A 23632-nucleotide genomic window follows, 5' to 3' on the forward strand; every position below is an offset into this window, starting at 1 on the left:
GAAGGGCGGTATAGAAATCAAATTAACAACAACAACAACAACAACAACAACAACAACAGTTCAATCACATGTTGCAAGGAGGTGATATTGAACAATGGCTAACAACTGGGAAAACTCATCTCATCATGAAAGACCCAGCAAAAGGTGCAGTTCCAAGTAATTATAGACTGATAACCTGCCTGCCAACCATGTTCAAATTATTAACTGGAATAATAGCAGATGAAGTGATGCAACACTTATTAACTAACAAACAGCTTCCAGTTGAACAGAAAGGAAATTGCCCAAACACCAGAGGCACAAAAGACCAGCTGCTGATTAACAAAATGATTTTAGAAAACTGCAAGAGAAGAAAAACCAGTCTTAAGTGTTGCATGGATTGACTACAAGAAAGCCTTCGATTCATTGCCTCACACATGGATACTAAAATGTTTAGAAACAACTGGGGCCAGCAAAAACATTCAGATATTTATTAAAAAAGCAATGAGCATGTGGAGTACACAGTTAACAATCAATGGCGAGACACTTGGACAGGTTAGCATTAGAAGAGGCATTTTCCAAGGAGATTCACTATCCCCTCTGTTGTTTGTAATCACCATGACCCCACTTTCACAAATACTAAACAAAACAGGCCTCGGATACCAAACATCTAAAACATCCAGTCAAATCAACCATCTGCTGTACATGGACGATCTGAAGTTGTATGGAAAGTCCCAGTCAGAAAATGAATTACTGCTAAACACCGTCCGTATATTTAGTAGTGATATAGCAATGGAGTTTGGACTAGACAAGTGTGCTGCATTAATAATGAACAGAGGGAAAATAAGAAAAACAGAAGGAATAGAACTGCCCAATGGAAGCAAGATCAAGAACCTGGAAGAGAAAGAACCTTACAAATACTTGGGCATTCTTCAGGCTGATAACATTGCACACACTGAAGTTAAAAGAAAAATGGGAAGTGAATACATCAGGAGAGTTAGAAAGATCCTCAAGTCCAAACTCAATGGCAGGAACACCATACAAGCCATAAACACCTGGGCTATACCTGTTATCAGATACACTGCAGGAATAATAGACTGGACCCAGGCAGAGCTAGAGACGCTAGATCGTAAGACCAGGAAAATCATGACCATCAATCATGCTCTGCAGCCCCGCAGTGATGTCGATAGGCTATACCTCCCTCACGGCTCAGGTGGAAGAGGAATGCTGCAAGTCCATCAAACAGTAGAGGAGGAGAAAAGAGGCCTTGAAGAATATATAAGGGACAGTGAAGAAGATGCACTTCAAATGGTCAATAACGAGAAACTATTTAATAACAATGAAAAAAAGCAAGCCTACAAGAAAGAACAAGTGAAGAACCGAGCAGAAAAATGGAGAAATAAGCCCCTGCATGGTCAATATTTGCACAATATAAGTGGAAAATCAGACATCACCAAGACCTGGCAATGACTTAAGAATGGCAACTTGAAGAAAGAAACAGAGGGTTTAATATTGGCTGCACAAGAACAGGCACTAAGAACAAATGCAATAAGAGCAAACGTTGAAAAATCAACAACAAACAGCAAGTGCCGCCTTTGTAAAGAAGCAGATGAAACAGTGGACCACCTAATCAGCTGTTGTAAAAAGATCGCACAGACTAACTACAAACAAAGGCATGACAAGCTAGCAGGGATGATACACTGGAACATCTGCAAAAAATACAAGCTACCTGTAGCCAAGAATCGGTGGGACCATCAAATTGAAAAAGTTGAAGAAAATGAAGATGTAAAAATATTATGGGACTTCCGACTACAAACAGACAAACATCTGCCACACAATACACCAGATATAACTGTAGTTGAGAAGAAAGAAAAACAAGTTAAAATAATCGACATAGCAATACCAGGGGATAGCAGAATAGAAGAAAAAGAAATAGAAAAAATCACCAAATACAAAGATCTACAAACTGAAATTGAAAGGCTGTGGCAGAAGAAGACCAAAATAATCCCAGTGGTAATTGGCGCCCTGGGTGCAGTTCCAAAAGACCTTGAAGAGCACCTCAACACCATAGGGGCCACAGAAATCACCATCAGCCAATTACAAGAAGCAGCTTTACTGGGAACAGCCTATATTCTGCGACGATATCTATAACAACAGCAACAACAACAACACTGGCAATAAAATTCAGCCATCCCAGGTCCTTGGGAAGGACTCGATGTATGGATAAAACAAACCAGTCAATAACACCTGTCTGACTGTGTAAACAAGAAAATAATAATAATAATTAATATACATCCTAGGCAGGCGGGCGACACGGTTAAAATCTTCAATTTCTGTTCCAGCCCAATAGTCGGAAGGTTAAACTGTGGGGAACACCATGAAGCACATTCCTTCCTGTTCCCAAGTGAGGGCAAGCGGCTTCAGTCGATAGTACTGCGCATGCTTCAAAGTATTGAGCACGCTCAGTTAAGAACGACGATACTAACTTTCCGGAGCTTGGAGCAGCCTTTCCCGTCAGCGACGCGGGCAGGTGCGTAAGAGAAGGTGAGCGCCACAAGACTGCTGCACTTTTAACAGAGACCTGTCAGACAAAACCAATTCGACAGGTGTAGTCTCTCCTCCCCTTCCTACACGTGCATATAGAGAAGCAATTATGAGGAATCGTCACCTATTCCGTTCTGCCAGACAGCTGGCACAGTAAAACCAGACCCTTTCAGGAAGAAAAGTTGGCAGCCTTAGAGAGGAGGAGGAGGAATGGGAATGGGGAAATGAATGGAGAAAAGTCTCCTGCTCCTCCAGAGAAGGTGGAGGCATGGAGAAACGAAACAACTCCCCAGCAAATATTGTTTTGGCTAGGCAAAGGGTCATCTTGGAAAACGGTAGGAGGAGAACACAGGACTAGAGTTAATTTCTTAACACAGTGGTGTTGGGTCTGTCTGAAGCATGCCAAGAAATGTCCTGTGCTGCTAAAAGCTTTTCCCTGCAAGCCCAGATGCAGAGTTGCTGTTTATTTTGATTAAGTGCCTTCAAGTCGGTGTCAACTCTTAGTGACCATATAGCTGTGAAAATGTGCTCTGCACATGCTCAGAGATGTTTATTATTGCACATGTTCCAGGGATGAATACTGATATAAAAATAGATTGCAGATGAACACCAGCTCCAATGAAACTCGGGGGGAAAGCAGGAGGAAGACCACAACAAAAAACTGTCCTGCTGGCACCTGCCACAGTCCACCTGGCTGGCAACTCTATGGTGCAGGGAGACCCGAGTTCAAATCCCCATTCAGCCATGATACTTGCTGGGTGACTCTGGGCCAGTCACTTCTCTCTCAGCCTAGCCTACTTCACAGGGTTGTTGTGAAAGAGAAACTCAAGTATGTAGTACACTGCTCTGGGCTCCTTGGAGGAAGAGCGGGATATAAAATGTAAAAATAGAAATATAAATAAATAAATATAAATAAATAAAAATACTGTTCATCTTGTCAGTAATTGGAAAACTAATTTGAAACAATGGGGGATTAACTGAGCAGTTGCCATCTTTTTTTCACCAAGACCTCAGGAGCTGGACTGGTGGCTATATCATATCATCTTTTCATGTGAACATCATCTTCCAGTGATGTAGCAGTGTGGGGTGGGACATTGCATTATACTAAAAAATAAAAGTAAGAAGGCAGCTGCCAGTGAAGCTGCCATGCCTCATCACCACCACTACAAAGGTGCCCTACAGAATCACTTGGCTGAGTATCACATTGAATCAGGCGGTGTCACAGTGGGAAGCGGGTGATTAAACAGGCAGATGACTGGTTTAGAAAGGGTTAAAAAGCTTCATCAAAGCCACCTGTAACTACTTTTTATCTTCAAGTAATTGAATGGGAAAAAGAATCATGGAACAGCATCTGACATATGGTTTAACCCTAGGTCCCACTGAATTCATTATACCCAAGTCATTGTTTATGCTTTTAAAATATATTGAAATTTTATAACAAATTAAATGTGTGAATATATTAGATAACTTGTATTGGGGTTTTTTGCAGTTTTGCATCATCGTAGGAAGCTCTGGATTTCACCTCTCTTTATGTTTCTCCAATACCAGAGAGTCAGGAAGTAATGTGCTTGCTAATGCCCTTTCCCCATATCTCTCCTCCTCACTTTCACAGAGAGTTGGATTGTCATCCATGTTTCTCTTTGAATTGCCTCTGGGAAAAGGACATGGCTGAGTTGGAGCTGGTTAAGGTAGGGCAATGGGGGTGTGTGGGTCAGGGGCTCATTATGCTGGGGGAGGCAGTAAATATGAAGTGGGTTAAGGCAGAGGGAAAGGATCACACTATATCAGATGGTATGGATTGATTCTTGAGCTGCCTGTCCTCCGACTTAGGCAGGGCTGTAGCAAGGTTGCAGTGAGCTCTGGAACAAAAATGGGAAGATGGGGTTTGGGCATCCCCAGGCCCCCTGGCTGGCTGGCTTGCCTCCCCCCGCCCCCCCGCTCTATTTGTTCCAGAAGAGCAAGCTATCACCTAGCCGTTGCCCCCCACCAGAGGCCCAGTGGCAACTCCCCCCCCCCGCCTCCATTCATCTCTAGCTGCGCTCCTGGACTCGGGTTTGGGTCAGCAGCAAGTAGACCAAATGCATGGACTGCTATTTCTGCCATTCAGAGCTGATTCATAAGCAATGCTTCAGATGTGGAAACCAGCCCCACAGCTTTCAGGCATGTTGTTGACTCACACCTTTGCCATTTGGAATCTCAGTTTGTGGCATACAGTCCTGATGGGGTGAGCTAATCCGAGAGGGATATTTGATAGGGTGGAACCTCCCACCATATGGTTTCCAACTTGATGGGTCCATGCTTTCAGGCCCTGGCAGCTTTTGAGGAAGTGGCTGTGTATTTCACCGAGAGCGAATGGGCTCTTCTGCAACCAGATCAAAGGGCCTTCTACGGTGAAGTGATGCTGGAGAATTATGAGATCATCACTTCACTCGGTAAGGATCTCTCTTCTTTTTGGTGTTGTACACTGACTGTACTCTCCTGGCATTTTGGTTGGTTTCTAGATATATTTTCATATAGATAGCTGCACATCACTGTAAGTGGTAGAGTGGCACCTGGGACAGCTGCAGTGATTCTTTTCTTGTATGGAGAGAGACCTGGAGTCATAATGGCTTACATACCACACAGAGAACTAGACATCTAAGAGAGGCATGCACACCTAGAGCACCTTCCTTACATGGCAAGGCTACAGTCCCTAGGGCTTTTTAGCTTAGAAAAAAGACTAAGGGGAGACATAATAGAAGTGTATAAAATTATGAAAGGTGTGGATAGAGAGACATTTTTCTCCCTCTCTCATAAAACTAGAATCAGGGGTGATCCCATGAAACAGATTTCCATAAAATATAGGACCAACAAAAGGAAGTACTTTTTCACAGAGCGCATAATTAATCTGTGGAATTCTGTGCCACAGGATATGGTGATGGCCACCAGCCTAGATGGCTTTAAGAGGAACTTAGACAAATTCATGGAGATCTGTAGTGATAGTCAGGCTTGAGGGAGAATTAGGCCTCAATACCTGCTTGGAGGGTGGGCTTCTCTAGATCAGGAAGAAAGCCCAGGAGAACCAAATCCCTGTAGCCCAATCCAGAGTGAGGGGCAGGGTTTACAGCACAACCGCATATCGAGGAGTAAGGGTGTATGTGTGAGAATTTAGTTCTTCCCTGGAGGCCTCTGAGTGAGGCCTGATCAGCAACTACTGTAGGAAAAAGGTCACTCCTTATTGGGTCCTGCCCTAGTCACACACTCTTGATGGCCTAAGACTGCTCAAGCCTTTCTTTTCAAGAGGTGTTTTCTACTTTACTCTCCCAGAATATTCCCTTGGAAGGGTGAATCTGCTCATGTAAAGAAGTGGATGGCAGCCTATCTGGGACTTCTCACAGCTAGAGGAGAAATTTTGTATTTCTTTCCCCTTTTGTTTGTTACAAGGTCTATCAATGGCTGTTAGTCTAAGGGGCTATAGACCACCTCCAGCCTCTGAGGCAAGATGCCTCTAACTACCAGTTGCAGGAGAGAGGGCATGCCTTCATCTCTTGCCTTTGAGCTTCCCAGAAACCTCTGGTGGGCTACTGTGGGAAACAGGATGATGGGCTTGGAACTGATCCAGCAGGGCTGTTCTTATGTTGTTGCAATGCACAGTAAAGCACACCCATGCTGCTTGTGAAGGTGGGGCTGTTCCATACCTACTAAGCATTGTGTAAATACTTGTGACACTACTGCTATCATTCTCAATGGGAGTGTTATAGTCAATTATGCATGCTAAGCATGGGAGAGCAAATAAGCACCCTGGCAGACAATGCTGATCTTTAAGTTAGCATCAGTTTCCCCCAAAAGCAAACTACAGCTACTTGGAGGCTCACCAAAAGCCTCTTCATGCAGCCAGCTGCAAAAAGTGTGTTTTCCTTCTGCTGACTGTACTGCAATGCCCAATAGTCTCTTCAGTTTTTCAGCCCAAAATGTGGGGAGCATCCTAGCCACCAGTGCTCAATTAAGAAACATCTTTTAGCCATCAAAAGCCACTGAACAAACTTCTCTGGTTAGCTTTAGAAACACTGACTGACCATTAGCAAACAATGCTTGTTTGTTAGCAAACAATTGGATCAAACAACAGATGGCCATCTCTTCACTTCACAATATATAATAGCATAATCTCTTCCTCAAAGTCTATTTTCTTTAATTTCTATGCAATAAGGTGTTTGTGTGTTGATTCAATAAATACAAATACATTCATTCTCCGATTGTGTCTTGGTTTCCACGTGACTAGGGCTTCCCTTTCCCAAACCTGAGTTGATCTCTCAACTGGAAAAGGGGGAAGAGGTATGGACACCAGATACCCAAGGCCCAGAGGAAGGAACATCTCAGCTAGATGCCAACTCAGGTAAAAAGAGCCAATGGAGTCAGCCTTTTTCAGCACTGGGGCTCCTTTCCCTTTACAAGTGACTGGCTTATTTTTAGGGGGGGGAAATTTGACATATTTATAAACGGTCTAACATGGGAATCTCCAGGTGGTGTACAACCATTTAAATATATATCAAAAATAAAACAAAATTACAACTTAAGTAAAATTTAACTAAACAATTAAAAGCACTTAGGTGTGTCAAGGATGTAGTCAAAAATGTAATTTAAAATGTCTCAGCAGATAATTTGAATGCAAGGGGATGGGGCATGTACTAGCCCTCTCATGATCGTGGACAACTCTGCTGGACTTGAACTTGCAGACGCAATGTGAGCAGAAAAGAATTGCTTCTTTGCCACACATGTTGCCAGAGCATAGATCTTCAAATGTGGTCTATGTTGTAATCAAATCATGTCTTTCTCCTCTTGTACTCTAGTCATCTACCTTGCCGCTCCAGCTCCCATAATTCTTCCAAATACCACAGGGATAATATTGAAGCAGGTTGGAGAGGATGCTTGGGAGTGATTGTGACTATAATTGCTCTAGTGAGCAGGGATGTAGCAAGGTTGGAGTGGGCCCAGAGACAAGATTTTAAAATGCCCCCCCACCCCGCAACACTGGAGCTCAGCTCATGAAGTAAAGAAATCTTAAATGAGGCTGAATCATGGTAACAAAAAGCATAGTAAAGTGTGTGTGTGTGTGTGTGTGTGTGTGTGTGTGTGTGTGTGTGTGTGTGTAACATAGGAAGCTGCCATATACTGAATCAGACCATTGGTCTATTTAGCTCAGTTTTGCCTTCACAGACTGGCAGAGGCTTCTCCAAGATTGCAGGCAGGAATCTCTCTCAGCCCTATCTTGGAGATGCTGACAGGGAGGGAACTTGGAGCCTTCTGCTCTTTCCAGAGTGGCTCCATCTCCTAAGGGGAATATCTTACAGTGCTCACACATCTAGCCTCCTTTTTATATTCAACCAGTGCAGACCCTGCTTAGCTAAGAGGACAAGTCATGCTTGCTACCACAAGACCAGCTGTGTGTGTGTGTGTGTGTGTGTGTGTGTGTGTGTGTGTGTGTGTGTGTAAAACCTATGTGCCACAATAGGACATCATCCTAAATTATTTTTTAAAAGGTTTGGTAAATTGTGGACGATGCAAGTCATTTAATAGTACTAGAGAAAGACATTCTGTTCTGGTAGCTCCAGGTCTTAACACTCACATCAGTTTCAGAGGATGAATACAACTGAAGGAATCCCAGGCGGGTGCACGGCTGGGGGAGTCAGTCATGTGACTTGCCTCTGCCCCCCCCCCAGGGCAGTGGGCCCCCAGACAACTGTCTCCCCTTGCCCTATTATAGTTACGCCCCTGCTAGTGAGTTTGTTATTCCAAGTTTGCACCAGGGCATCTACAGAATTGTCAGCAGAACCAACTCTAACCCCTTCCAAGGCTTCTTGGAATCCTTTTGGATCCGATAACCTTCTCAGGCAGACTAACCTTCTTGGGTGGCTTAGGTGAGGCGATTCTGACAAGTGCAGCTCCTCTGTTCCCTGTGACACAGTGACGTGGCAAGCTGCACCTGCTGAAATGCCTTCTTTTACATGACTCTGAACGCTACAGGATCTCTAACTCTGAAAGGACCACCATCCTTGCTATAGAACCAATTAATCAGTCTTGGGAACTGCTGTTCTGTTGCTCTGGCAAAATGATTCATTCTTGTCTCATCCCTTAGACAAAAATGAGATTGCAGTTGTGGTCTCAGTTTTCATAAGGCAGGGGAGTCTCCATTTTGGTTTGCTGAGCCCCTTTCCCTCCCCACTTTGTCTGGTGGTTCAGTTCTCTCCCCTTTTTCTGTTTCTACCACAGGAGTTGATTTGGGGCTTGATGTCCTCACCCTCCCAGCAGTGAGTAGGAAGCATAAAGCAGATCTTCAGCCAGAAGGCCCATTTCCAGTAGAACTGAATGGAGTGACACCAAGGAGGGGAACCCAAGCAGCTGTTTCGCAGCAACCTGAAGCATGTGGGAGAAGGTCTGGACTGGGGAAGAGGCAAACAAAGACACAAGGGAAAATGCGGGTTAAACTCCCCCTCAATGAAGGTATCCAAGGTGTGAAGACAATCCAAGTTTACACAGGTCAGCAAAAATTATGTTGCACTAAATGTGGGAGATGCTTTATTGAAAAAGCCCGTCTGGTTAGGCACCTGAAGATCCACACGGGAGAGACACCCTACCAATGTGCCAACTGTGGGAGAAGTTTCCTAGAGCAGTCGAATCTGGTTAGGCACCAGAGAGTCCACACAGGAGAGAAACCGTTCTCATGCCTTGAATGTGGAAGGCAGTTCAGTGAGAAAAGAAACCTGGAGAGACACGGGCAAATTCACACTGGAGAGAAACCCTTTGGGTGCTCTCAGTGTGAGAAACGGTTCCGTGAAAAAGCTAAGCTGCTTAGACACTCCAGGATCCACACGGGTGAGAAACCTTACGAGTGCTTGGAGTGCAGGCTGAGGTTCAGACACAAGGAGAGCCTGATTGTACACAAGAGAACCCACACAGGAGAGAAGCCCTACAAATGCCAGGACTGTGGGCTGAGGTTTCCCAGCAGCTCAAGCCTCCTTCAGCACAAATGGACACATCGTAAGAAACCCTATGAATGCTTCTGCTTGCAAAGATTTACTAACAAATTGGATTTCTACAGACATCAGAAACTCCACACAGGTAAGACGATTCCCTTTCACTGGCCCTGCCAGAGCTTTTACAACTTTGGTACCAGCAGCCATGCCAAATCATTGGTGATATTCTGCAGAATGTCATTGCCCTTTTTAGTAGTGGCGCTCTCGACACAACACCTGTCCCTGTCTCGGGTGTGGCCAGGGCAGATTCAAGCTCCGTTACTGCCCTAGCAAATCAAAATAGGTGCCCTGCATCTTGTTCTGTGACACTATCCTTGTAACGTACCTTAGTGCTGAAGACAAGGCAGAATGAACTGCTGTGCAAATGTGCTTCCAGAATCACCCAAACATGGTAATTTAAGCAGGACTACAAGTTTTATTCAGTTAAACTGTTTTTTAATTGATAGCTTAAATGATTCTCTTGGTTTAGCAGATTCTAAAAATTCTTTAATGCAAGTACTTATTGAAGCTGGAGGTGACAATTAACATCTGCCAAGAGGCATTCCCTCCTGTGTGTGAGAGAAGAGAGAATGGAATTACTACTGTTGTGACACATACATAACTCATCTAAACAAAGGAAGTATGCTTTCTTTTCGTTGGAATGGCATTTTTCTAAACATACGGAAATATTAAATTAAGTACATTAAATGTATTAATATGTTAGATTTACATAGTTTGCAATCCTAAATCTGAATGGCTGTGGGCAGATTGTCTACAGCCCTATTAACATGTTTAACACACATATGGTCTGTGTACACCAGGACTGCTCAACTTTGGCCCTCCTGCAGATGTTGGCCTACAACTCCCATAATCCCTGGCTTTTGGCCACTGTGGCTGGGGATTATGGGAGTTGTAATCCTGGGGGGGGGGGGCTAAATTGAACAGGCCTGGTATACACTGCACATGTGCAGTTATTCACACTTGTTTTTATAAGGAGAATTACCCAAAGTAGTCCCATTACAATTAAAAGGACAACTTGTAGCGCTCTAAAAATGTCAATGGAACTACTTTGAGTAATTTTCTTCATGTCAGCCGTTATATTCAAAATATGTACTCTGCATTTGAGGTGGTTTGTACCCAGGTTCACTTTTTAAATTATCACATGTACAGCCATCCACAAATATGTATGTGTGTAATGTCTGAATGCCTTGTCTGCATGTGAGATGAAAGGACACCAACTCTCAAAAGGTGTCTGAAAGCGCAGAATTCATTCATGTTTTAATTTGTGTTTCTCACACCTTTTTGTACCAGTTTTTTTAATTCAGAGTCTTTCTGCATCTCCATCTTTTAGCACATTGAAACTCAGCTGCAGTGAAAAGCAGACAAATCATCCCAAAATGCTGGAATATTTTTCTGACCAAAGTACTCTAGATAAAGAAGGATTTCATGCCCAGTGATTTCTTTGTGTTAGCTTTTTAAATCCAAAATGGTTGTATCCTAGGACAGGACCCCCACCACCAATGAAAATAAGTGCCAGTACCACCACTACTTTCAGCAATAATTTGTTTTAAATTCTAGCAGGTGATGAGATGGTGGTAGAAAAAAAGAAAGAGAAAAAACAACCCTGTCCTGTATGTGGAAAAAGGTTCCACTACAAATCACAACTTGCTGTGCATCAGAGAAGCCACAAAAGTACTGAGCACCTTTGACTCTCAAATCCAAGCTGATTGAACTCCTGAAGAGAAACCTCATTCTCTGTGACTCAGTGGTCAGAAGCCAATGGAGGACCTGCAGCTGAGGATGTTTGGCTTGAGGAAGTGAATGCTGCACAGCCTCAGGCTTTATCTGGAAATCCTTAAAGCATCTTCAGAGAACATAGGAAGAAACCTGCTGGATCAGGCCCAAGACCCATCTATTGGGAAGCCTATGAGCAGGCTATAAAGGCATTCCCTCTCCTTCTGCCATTGCTCTTGTACAACTGGAATTCAGAAGCATACTGCCTCTGAACTTGAAGGTAGCATACAGCCATTAAGACTAGTAACCATTGACTGAATTGTCCTCCATGAATTTGTCTAATCCTCCTTTGAAGCCATCTAAGCTAGTGGCCATCACAACATCTTGTGGTGGTGAATTCTGTAGATTGATTAAATGTTCATTAGGCACATAATATAGCCCTACTCAGAAATAAGGCGTCTTAAGTTTGCAGTGGTGGGGAAAGGGATTTTTTTTTAACTCCCTGAATACAAGAAAAGCTTGGCTAGCTTTCTTCCTTAACTGTATTCTACAGGTGCTGTAGAATACACCAGTGTTACCCACAATAATTAATGTGCTGCACATTCTTTAGCATTGTGCCTGAAGGAAAATTTTAGTTTGGAGGCACTTTCAGACACCTTTCCAAAGAAACAGTTCTGCATGTGTACTGTATGTTGCAGTTGGCACTATCCTATGCAGGACTGTAACAAAGTACCTCAGTTAGCTTTTGAATGAACTCTTACTCAAAGAACCCACTTGGTGTTAAAGTCACATGACATACTCACCTCTGGTTTTCACTCAGTGTTTTAGCTCCAGCTTCTGATGCATTTAAAAAGATGAGCCCCAAACTGCATTGCTTATTTCAGGTCTGCCTTCTGTAAACTGCGTTTCTTTGCTGTGCTGACAGCCTGTTCCTTTCTCACTAGTAAAGAATCCTTACTAGTGGAATACTTACCACAAGCATCTAATAAACCAAGGTTAATAGCAGTAGTTCTTCCTGTAAAGGGCTGTGTAAGAAACTTCATAGTTCCCACATGTGTAATGTACAGAGAATGACATTCACTTTTCCCCTCACAATAACTGAGTTGAGTGGCCTGGGAGGGTATACCACTGTTTGATCGAGAGTGAAAAGAGCCCTTCCCTTGTTGGAGAGAAGGCAAGACATTCTTATGAAGAAATAAGTAGGTAGAGCAGTTGGTACTCCTTCACTTGCATCTTTCTATCCCCATTTGTACATTACTAATGCATGGTGGAAGTTGCTCCTTAAAGGAGCTATATTGGCAGTTTTTCTAAGAAGAGAAACCTGTCTGTGGTAGTGAAGGGCACAGTTACTTTTCAGTGCAAGTGGTGGTTCATAAGAACAGCCCTGCTGGATCAGGCCTAAGGCCCATCTAGTTCAGCATCTTATTTCATACAGTGGCCCACTAGATACCGCTGGAAGCCTATAGGCAGGAGTTGAGGGCATGCCCTCTCTCCTGCCATTACTCCCCTGCAACTTGTACTCAGAGGCATCCTTCCTTTGAGGCTGGCCTATAGCCCTCTGACTAGTAGCCATTGATAGACCTCTCCTCCATGAAGTTATCCAAACTCCTCTTAAAGTTATCCAGGTTGTTGGCTGTCACCATATCTTGTGGCAGAGAATTCCACAAGTTGATCATGTGTTGTGTGAAAAAGTACTTCCATTTGTTGGTCCTTTGTTGAGCCAGAGTGGTGTAGTGGCTAGAGCAGGGATTCTCAACGTTGTGTCCCCAGATGTTTTTGGACTTCAGCTCCCATAATTCCCAACAAAAGGCCACTGGGACTGAGGATTATGGGAGTTGAAGTCCAAAAACATCTGGGGACCCAACATTGAGAATCCCTGGGCTAGAGTGCTGGACTAGGACTGGGGAGACCCAAGTTCAAATCCCCATTCAGCCATGAAACTAGCTGGGTGACTCTGGGCCAGTCACTTATCTCTGTTTAACCTACTTCACAGGGTTGTTATTAGGAGAAACTTATGTAGTACACTGCTCTGGGCCCCTTGGAGGAAGAGCGGGATATACAATGTTAAATAAATAAATAAATAAATAATTTCCTGCTAAGAAATCTCTAACGATGCCACCAGTACTGCATGGGCCTGAATCATACAGCAATATACCCTCCAGCATTTCACTGTTGAAAAGGACATTTGTGTACTTCTCTCATTATGTATCAAATACATACTATGTGATGCACAGTGTGTATCCCCTATCACACTATCAGTGTAATGGGGAGTTCCCTCCCCATTAAATGTTTGCTGAAAGTTCCTCTCTGCCTGCCACAATATCTTCATGTAATCTGCCTGCTCTGCACTGATTTTGTCAGTAGAGTGTTAGTAAACCAATAACAACTGCTTTCTTCTTCAACTCCCTCCACCACTTAATGTTTAACATAAAAGTTTAATCTCACAATAGATCCAGTTGTATTTATTACAGAATCGCTGCTGCTAGTCAAACATACAGCAACATTTGGAAAGGTAGTTTTAGAGATGGTGGGTCAGATGAGAAGTGTGCATCTTACAGCATACATGTATTTACTAAAAAAAAAAAGTTACACATCTCCAGTTTCTCCACAGTAGGCAAGGTAGTGGATTACCTGGAACAGGTACCAGAAAATAAGACCTGGTCTTGGTAAGAATAGACCAGCTATATTTCTAAAACTGTTTGAAACTGACATCACTGTGTCTATATGGCCTTTAGCAATATGACTTTACACAGCTGTCATCAGAAAGCTTGTGTATAAAAACAGTGCCGATAAGCAATTAGTAAGGTGCAGAAATGCATCTACAGCAGGCCTTCACAACTTTGCAGCCTGTCAAGCTGAGCACACGGCAGTAGGGCCCAATAGCACCTGTTTGTTGCCTTCCTAGAGCTACAAAGATAGAGTGTGGAGAAACTGGCAAGCTGTGTTTGCATGGCCGATCTAGGATTTGTCCCTAAAGAATGGTATCTCAGAGACTATCCCTTGCTATATGTACTGGAGATTCCTGTAAGAAAGGCAAACCTTTGAAGTGCATTGGTTAGTTCAAAGGATTCGACTATCCTTTCTGGACTCAAAGCCCTTAATTAAGCAAGTAGTCCTGTTGCTGATAGCTGGAGAAAGTGGTTTCCCCTACAAAAATATTGATTGCAATTTTAAAGCAGCATATGCACCCATAACATTTTGCTGCCTCAGAATTCTAATTCCAATAATAAGTGCAGCTATAAGTAGACATTCAGCATTTGTTTCATGATAGGTCTTGAGTACGTGCACTGTTAAAGTCAGCTTGCTTAGAACAAATGGCATTCTATTTTACTGCACTCAAAGTCAAGCCAGTCTCCTTAACCAACATAGTGTTACTTGCTGTATGGTACAAGATGGTCCTGAACAACAGCCAAAGCATCTAGGAGGAGTAGATACCTGCCATCCACATGTTGACAACACAGTTCTGTACATTCGAGTCAGGAATCGATCAAGAGGTTTATATGATGTATCAAAAGCAGAGAAACAATAAAATGCTGTTTGAGTGACTTGACATTTATTGTAACAAGGACACAAAATTAGCAGCTGACATCAGCTTTTTAAGGTAGTAGAGAATGTTCCCGATGCACAAACCCACAAAACCCTAGGATCACATCAAACTGTTCACCAAACCCTTTTAAGTGCTTACTGTTGAGAAGATAAGCAAGCTCCTCCTTAGAAACCTGAATTCTGTTGAAGGAACTGCCAAGAAAAGTCCACTAACAAAACGACCCATGTGAAGTTACACCTTTGTCATGTATTTCTCTTTGGGGACATTTACCCTCTTCATCTTTTCTTAGGGGCTCTTAAGAGACCCAGAACCCTCTCCCCCATCCCACTGACCACCTTTCTTCAGAAAGCACAGCCCACAAGGGGAGTTCTTTTCCCAAGCTTGCTCTGGAGTCGTTCTAGTCCACTTTTGCACACAATAGTTTTGCAGTCTCTTTGGCCAATTTCACACTTCATGCAGCAACTGCATTTGTTATGGCTACAACTATTATACTGCTGTTTCCTGCAATGTGAACCACAAATGCATATGCAAGTATTAAGAGATGTACATCACAGGGTACAACCCTTTGCCCCTGCTCTGGACCCAGTTCAGATCATGTCCTCCTGTGCAGCTGCCATTTCTCCCAGGAAGAAAGCTCCCATTGACTGGGGGGAAACAGCAGCTGTGGGATGCCACCAACTGGGACTGTAACAGGAGCAGAGAGTTAAAGTCCCCTACCCACCACAGTCCCAATCTAGATCCCAATGCCCATCCCCATGGCTTCTATCGACGAAGCCTAAGCCCATGAAGGCCAGCGAAGTATTCAGGATAATGTGTTATTTGCACTTGTATAAGTGCAACAAACAGGACTCCTGCAAGAAGCATCTCTCACTATTCTTAATATAGGTTGGAGGAAGCCAAGTCCTCAACACTTAAGATGAAATGAGGTTCCATTGAAAGTCATTCAACTTTGTTCCAAAGTATTATATTCCAAAGGTTGGGGCATTATAGTCATGCAATAGTTCCCTTCCATTTGATTACAACCCCCACTAGTCAACTTATCTCAAACAGTAAGGTGACCAGAGATAAAGGATGCATACATTTCTCTACTGCACTGTGTAGAGCAGGCCTGCTCAACTTTGGCCCCCCAGTTGTTTTTGGACTGCAACTCCCATAATGTCCAGCCATAGTGGCCAATAGCTAGGGATTATGGGAGTTGTAGGTCAGCATCTGCAGGAGGGCTGATGTTGAGCAGGACTGGTATAGAGAGAAGGTCATCTCCTCTGCGTGACAAGCTTCCATTGTCTCTTCTTCATAAGTTCCAGGAGGTCTGTCTGCACTTTGCATCTGACCTCCCTAAGCAATAGTGCATGCAAGAGCTTGTCCCAAAAATATTCTGGAGCTCAAGACAGGGAAATAGTACAAGTTCTCACCAGCTCCATCTGTCTTTCCTCGTCATTAGTTCCTGCCTGGAGTCAAATGTTTATTTTACAAACATGTATATTACCCCAAAAAAAAAAAAAAAAAAAAGCTGAAAAAGACTCCAAGAACGGCAATATCCAGAATGTCTTCAGAGGGCACAGGATTCTTTTAGGATGCTTCTTTGACATATCTGCCGAAAGGGTAAGAACAAGCACATAAGAGTGGTCTTGCTGGAGCTATATCGTCCAGCATCCTGTTACCAAAGTCATCCAAATGCCTCTAGCAGCTCAAGCACAAAACATGAAAGTGATGGAACTTTCATCTAGCAAGCTACCATATATCTGAGCTTTCAGAAGTTGGGAAACAGAAGGGAAGACCATTTAACCCACTCTCCATGAAATTTGTCTACAGAGCTTCTCAAACTTGGGTCCCCAGCTGTTTGACTACAGGTCCCATCATCCCTAGCCACAATAGCTCATTGTAGCTAGGGACAATAGGACCTGTAGTTCTAACAACTAGAGACCGAAGTTTGAGAACCCCGGGAATAGTCACTTTTAAAAGCTATCCAGTCTAGTGAACCATGCCACATTTTGTGGCACTGAATTCCTGAAACTGAATACCCAAAAATGCAGACTGCATGTTTGAGGCTGATTTGAAAACAAGTCTGTGGGATGCTCATATCTCCACAAGTTATTTGGGCTACCCATTTTCAAGCAGACAAAAATGCAGCTGGACACAAGCAGTGGTGTAGTGCTCGCAGGGACAGACAGGGATGCAGCTCCAGTACTTGCCCCCCACCCCATCCACAGTCTTAGCTAGGATGCAAAGCCCTTGGCTTTCTACAAGGAAATAATGTGCTGCTCTTGCTATTCCAAGTGTTTATTACCATTCTTCCTGTCTTAGGAACATAGAAAGCTGCCTTATACGGAGTCAACCCATTGGTCCCTCTAACTTAGTGTTGTCTGCACTGATTGGCAGCAGCTCTCTATGGTTTCAGGCAGGAGTCTTTCCCAGCCATACCTGGAGACGCTGCCAGGGAATGAACCTGGGACCATCAGCATGTAAGTTCTACAATGGATGTGTCAGGATACCCTAAAATGAATGACGGAGTGAAATACACTGGTCCCTTCCAAATGGTCATGCAATTCCTATGGCCAGCTGGAAAGAATTGGAACATTTCAGTGGGCATTCCCTGTCATTCATTCTTGTGTCTACATGACCCTTGATTTCTTGTAACCCCACCTCCCATGATTGCATCTAAGTGGGGTATGTGGCCATTGGGATGGATGTGGCTATCAAGCTGAGTGTGGGTATAGCACCTGAACTTCTGAATTTGTGACTAGATCATTAGACACAAGCAAACAGTGTGCTCTGCCCAAACCTTAGCGTGCTCTAAATTTGACCAGTTAAGAACAACCTGAACACATCACATATTTTGCTTTGAACATCCCAGGGCCAGTTCACACATTCACCCGCATCACTGGATGTGTGGAGCATTAAGAGGTGTCCTGTATATCTGAACAAGCAATCCCAGATCATCCCAAACCCCATTTGTATTGTCTCTATTTAATAGTTTGTATTTGTTAGTTGTCTTAAGCTTATTTTCACAGAAAAAAGACCAAATTCCTAAAACAAACATTCTATCACATACAACCCCTTTTAGCCCAAAAAATGTGAGATGACAATGGCAAGATCTGTTAAAAACTTGCTTTTTTAGAAGTGATGCATTGTCACATATTATGGATGGAGAGGTTGGTATTACGTTCAGATATAGGTGTTTTTTTTTTAAGGGCCCAATTTATTAAGTTTGTATTCTTGTATATATTGATTTGAGAGGTGTTTCTCTGGCACTGGACAGCTGAAAGCAGGATAAGAAAAAGGATCTTACTTTCAGCTATTCAGTGCCAGAGAAAAACTCATGAGTCATAATGTACGCAACCATTTAAATGCAAATTTCACCATTTTAAAAAGACAAGCTTATCAACTATCAGTCCAAAATTCCACGATATGTGGCAATGCATCAGATTAATTGCAATGGCTTCCCTCAAATAATCCGGGTGAGAACTGCTGATTAGAGACAGTGCTGAGAATTCTATTGGAGATCCTTCACTCAGTTCATAGAGTAGCCCTTCCCAGAGTTCCTGAGCAGAGAATAACTGAAGCCAGTTTTAATCCTGTGTTGTAAATACATACCAAGTCCGAGTGACCTGATGGAGAGACAACCATGCCTTGGAAAGCCTGCTTGCTCTCTCACTTCCTTTTTGAACGGGAGCTCTGAGCTTTGTGGAGTTCCTGGTGTCCCACAAGTTTCAGATGGCGAAAGAAGGTTTTCCCACACACACTGCAAATATAGCGCATCTGCTTGGCATGAGTCTTCAGATGCCTAACGAGCTTGGAACTGGAGATGAACATCTTCCCACATTCAGCACAACCATAGGGTCTCTCGCCAGTGTGAATCCTCTCGTGTGTGTTTCGGCTGGACAAGTGGCTGAAGCATTCGCCACATTGTCGACAGGCATGGGGCTTCTCCCCCGTGTGGGTTCTTTGGTGTCTGTTGAGGTTTGAAACATACCGGAAATTTTTCCCACAGTGCAAGCAGCTGTATGGCATCTCCCCTGTGTGGACTCTCAAATGCTTCACGAGGTCTGAGCTCTGCGAGAAGCTTTTTCCACACTCAGGGCAGTCGTGTCCCCAAGACAGGTTTCCCTTGTGGAATCTCTGGTGGATCTGGAGGCTCCGATACTGCCGGAAGGTCTGCCCACATTCAGAACAAAGATAGGGCATCTCCCCTGTGTGGATTCGCTGGTGGATGAGAAGGTTTGAGCGTTGAGCGAAACATTTCCCGCACTCTGCGCACAGATGAGGCCTCACCCCTGCATGGAGCTGCTGGTGTTTGAGGAGGTTTGAGCTCTGTCGAAAACAGCGCCCACACTGAGGGCAGGGGTATGGTGTCTCCCCTGTGTGGATTCTCAGATGGATAGTAAGGCTTGCCTGCTGAGCGAAGCCCTTCCCACACTTGGAGCACTGATAAGGCCTTTCGCCTGTGTGGATTCTCTGGTGAGTTAGCAGACTTGGGCCCCGCCTGAAGCTTTTCCCACATTCCAGGCATTGGTAGCTCTTCTGGTCTGGCTGGCCTAGGGCAGGGATATCATGTTCAGTCCCAGTATCAGAGCATTTTCGCTTTTGTGCTCCTTTGTTAGCGAGCCCCATGATTGGCTGAAAAATAAGAGAACCCTTATGCAGCTCACACCTCAAGATACAGAGAGAGTACTGGTTGACATGACTAGTGTGTTTTTCTTGTGAGGCCGCCTCCTGTACTTTAACAGCTGCCCAACAGGAAGTCACCCTTCACATGAAGGTTTTCCTGGCACAATAGCAGAATACGTTCAAGATTTACCTACTGCACTTCTGCCCATAAGGTAGCTAATAAAAGGCACACAAGTTGAAACAAAGGCAGGACTATCAAATATTTTGCGAACTGCCTAGAGCCTTTGAAGTCAGACAGTATATACATTGAATAAATAAATAATATAATAAACTTCCATTTTCAATTGTCCTGAAGCACTGTAAGCAGCGTGCCTCCAAACATGTAGAGTGTATTCTCCCTCTGCACATAGCATCACTTCAGTGGTTGTTGCTGGTGTCTACCTTATGATTCTTAGACTGTGACACCTTTTGGGACAGTGAACCATCATATTACTTTTTCTACATAAACTGCTTTGTGAACATTTCCCTCAATTATTACTTACTAGTAGTTGAGCTCCTCCCTGACCCAGCAAAGTCATTTTGTGCAGATTACACTTCTAGGAAAGGTCATAAAATTAAATATACATAACAGAATTTTTTATTCGTGTTTGCAAAAGGGAAGTAGGACAGTTTGACATTTGTAGGGTTTCAACCTCAAACATTCGTTTTATTGTTTAACTAGCCGACCCCGCACAGAGCGTCTGTGTGCTCTTTGAGACCAGTGGTTACCTCTCCCCCCGCCCCACCTTCTGCCCCAGTCTCCGCTTCCTAACCACGGCCGGCCTGTGCCGGGCCCTGACGCCTCTCCTCCCCAACGCCACTTTTCTCCCCCACTTCCTTTCCCTCCTCCTGGGCCTTGCCTCTGCGGCTGGACTGGGCCTGCCGCCACCTCTGGCCTCACAGCAACCAATCCTCCTGGTTGCGCCTCTGCCAATCAGATGCCTCCACCACCCAGCCAATCAGCTGGGCGCTGGGACGCACATTCCAAGGCACACCCAGGAGAATTAATAATATAGATGAAAATATATGGTAAATTGGAATCCTAGTAAATCTGAATTTGAGAAAGATCTTCTGCTTTTCCTGGGCATGATGTCATTTTGGAATTTTTGATCTGACTGAGAACTATATATATATATATATTTATATTTATATTTATATTTATATTTATACACACAGAGACAGTGTACATAATATTCATCATAACATATTACAGTGAATTTGGAATTTGCTAAAAATACAAAAAGTTATTCAAACATGTACCCAAGCATATTCTGATGTAAAACATAGTGTAACATATTCTGATGTAAAACAGCTAATTTCAGTGGCAGGATTGTTCATTCAAAATTTGGTATTTGCAGGTCTTCAGGGAGCATGACTTTATTTTGCACAAACAAACAAGTATATAATGATTTAAATTACTACAAATATTTGTAATGATTATACCACTACCACACTGAGAGAAAAAGCCACTCCTAATGGACTACGTATCAGCTGTGGTGGTGCAGCAGGGAAGCTGCTTGCCTAGGGAGCAAGAGGCTGTTAGTTTGAATCCCCGCTGATCTGCTTCATATTGGTAGTCACCTATATCGGGCAGCAGCAATATAGGAAGGTGCTGGAGGCGAATGCCTCACTTCAGTGGCAAAGGCATCATCTCATACTGTGCAGAAGGGCCCCACCCCAAGCTCCACCCCTCCCTATTTTCTTCATTATCTCCCTCACTCCAAGGGGCCAACACAGGGAGGAGCAAACACAGCCCCCACCCTTCCCTAGCTATGCCCCTGGGCACAATCTTCCCTTTCTTCAGTGGGCTACATGCAACTTAGCAGCAGTTTGCAAAATGCAAACTAGAAGAACTGCATAGTTGATTAGCACCAGAAGGGGTCAGAAGAAGCAAATATTGTTTTGTCAAGTTACCCGGGCCACATTCTCTTCATCCCAATTGAAATAAATATACAAAACCACTCACTTCTCCTTTTATCCAGATCACCTTGCGGGTTAGAAGACAAGCACGTCTGTTGAAGACCCTCTGCAAACTTGCAGGAGTGCAAGAACAAAGCACAAGTGACTGTGCACCTTTTATATTAAAGGGTTCACCTTCCACACCACATTCTATCTAGAGACTCTGTGGAAAGCCTCCAAAATGACATCTGCTTCTAATTACCACTTTCTCCTCTCTAGCTGAGCTCCTGTGACTTTGCAGATACATGGCAGACAACTTTAGACAAAAGCTTTCTCCAACACAAAGACACAGTGATTGTTCCACCATCAAACAGCTCTCAGAGTTAGGTAATTCCCCCTCCCAGAAAGTGATGGGCACTTTTTCTCTAGAGGTTATCAAACAGAGCAGGCTGGGTAGCCATCTGAACAGAGAGTTGGACTAGAAGATTGGCACTTCAAATTAACATTCAATGAGGAGGGCAATAAACCTGTTAGATTACCACCAGCTGTAGAAGACACAGAAGCCTCCTTAGAGCACAGGTAGAGGACAGCAAGGTCTTATAGAGGAGAAAAAAGTAGCAGAAGCCATGGAAGCAACAACAAACCCAGCACAGTACCCCCAGTGACTGTTGCTGGTGTCTGCCTTATGTTTCTTTTTAGATTGTGAGTTCTTTGGGGACAGGGAGCCATCTTATTTATTTATTATTTCTCTGCATAAGCCACCCTGAGCCATTATAGAAATCAAATAAATAAATAATAAATAAATGAACAATTTAAGAAACTGGGATCGGAGTATGGAATACTTGCTAGAGTAAACCATAGCAAAATATACTGTCTGGAGAATATCTGCAGAATTTGTGAAGAGTTTATTATTATAGCAATTGTAATATTTGTTGACTGAATTAGTTAGTTTCTATACCACCTAATATAGAAGTCTCTAGGCAGTATATGCAGGCAAGGACAAATAACAAGAGTTAATAAAAAATAGAAAGGGGAAGAGAAGAAAGTCAATATAATTACCATATTGTTCCCAACAATGACAGAAAGAAGGAATCCTTGATCATCACTAACACAAACAATTAAAAAGCAATGTGTGGCTCTAAGACTCTCATGCAAACAACTCTTCACCCACCTTTCAAAACACTCAGTTGCTTTGTATACAGCTACTTGGTCTGTCTACAGCTTCCACCTGGGCTCTTCTAAAAGAGGTCAAGGAGTGGGGAAGTGCCAGTTATATAGGCTTCTTCCTAAGGGTGGGGTTAATAGAATGATAGGGTGAGGGTGATCTTGAAGACCTTTTAAAGCAGCAACATTTCTCTTCAAGTAAAGAAGCAGGAAGAAAGAGAGACAACATGGTGCAGTGGGTAGATCACTGAACTAGCAAGAACTGGGTTTGCATTACTACTTATCAGCCATGAACTGCACTTGACAGCATTGGGAAAATCCTTTCCTCAATGAAGAAGTGGAGATACAAATGCAATAAATAAATATCAAGATTTAAAGCAGGGCTGGAAAATCTCAGCTTCAAAAAGGGGGGCAGGGTGGGGCCCATAGGAGCATGAAGAAAGCAAAAATGAATAAATGGAAAATTGGGGGTGGAGGTAGGAATACAAGATTGGATGTATCTGTTTAAAGCAGGAGTGCACAACTCGAATACCCCAGTGGGCCGGAACCAACCATGACTTGGTGTGTCTGGAGACACAGGTAAATGTTCAGCAAATTAATGGTTACATTAAAAGTAATTATTAAATGCAGATGAAAGCAATTATTAACTACTCATTAAAGTATTAATGAAAGCATGTATTAGTTAACCACAACATGAGGAGAGAAGAGGAGCCTGTGGGCAACTGCTCCTTCTCCCTCTCCCTCATGCACCTTCAAAGCTTAATTTTGAAAGGGGGCTGACCCCCACCAGGGCCATGGGGCAAGGCAGCATTTTGTAGCTCACCTAGGCACCACAAAACTTTGGACCCACTCTTGGGGCCAGTGACAAAGTTCCTGTGGGCCAGATCCGGCCCCCAGACCTTATGTTGTGCAGGCCTGGTTGAAAGGTATGGGAGTATTCAGGCCAAGGCATCCCTTAGCTAATGTGGCCAGCTTTTAAAATCAGTCTTGCTTCTGTGCCAGAAATACAGTCAATTCAATTCCTTTATTACGATCACGGACCAGCATAAAATGCAGTATGATAAATGGAGAAATTAAGTAACCGGAGCATTTCTTCATCACTTTATCTTTCTTCCAGGGAAAACGTCACCTG

General features: G+C 43.5%; 1 protein-coding gene across 1 annotated transcript; it reads right to left on the minus strand.

Moving 5' to 3' along the window:
* Nucleotides 1-14774: 14774 nt before the first annotated feature.
* Nucleotides 14775-22651, minus strand: LOC128344452 (zinc finger protein 239-like). The gene is made up of 3 exons (XM_053294569.1): nucleotides 22508-22651; nucleotides 18385-19407; nucleotides 14775-16381 (listed from the first exon to the last, which is right to left on the minus strand). Exon 2 carries the CDS (start codon nucleotides 19399-19401, stop codon nucleotides 18442-18444), a length of 960 nt encoding a protein of 319 aa, XP_053150544.1. The 5' UTR covers nucleotides 19402-19407; nucleotides 22508-22651; the 3' UTR covers nucleotides 14775-16381; nucleotides 18385-18441.
* Between the last annotated feature and the right edge of the window lie 981 nt (nucleotides 22652-23632).

Source organism: Hemicordylus capensis, chromosome 2 (assembly GCF_027244095.1).
Source record: "Hemicordylus capensis ecotype Gifberg chromosome 2, rHemCap1.1.pri, whole genome shotgun sequence".
Classification (NCBI taxonomy): domain Eukaryota; kingdom Metazoa; phylum Chordata; class Lepidosauria; order Squamata; family Cordylidae; genus Hemicordylus; species Hemicordylus capensis.

Excerpts from the sequence above, each read along its gene's own strand:
- LOC128344452 (XM_053294569.1), bottom strand. The coding sequence starts at position 19,401 with ATGGGGCTCGCTAACAAAGGAGCACAAAAGCGAAAATGCTCTGATACT.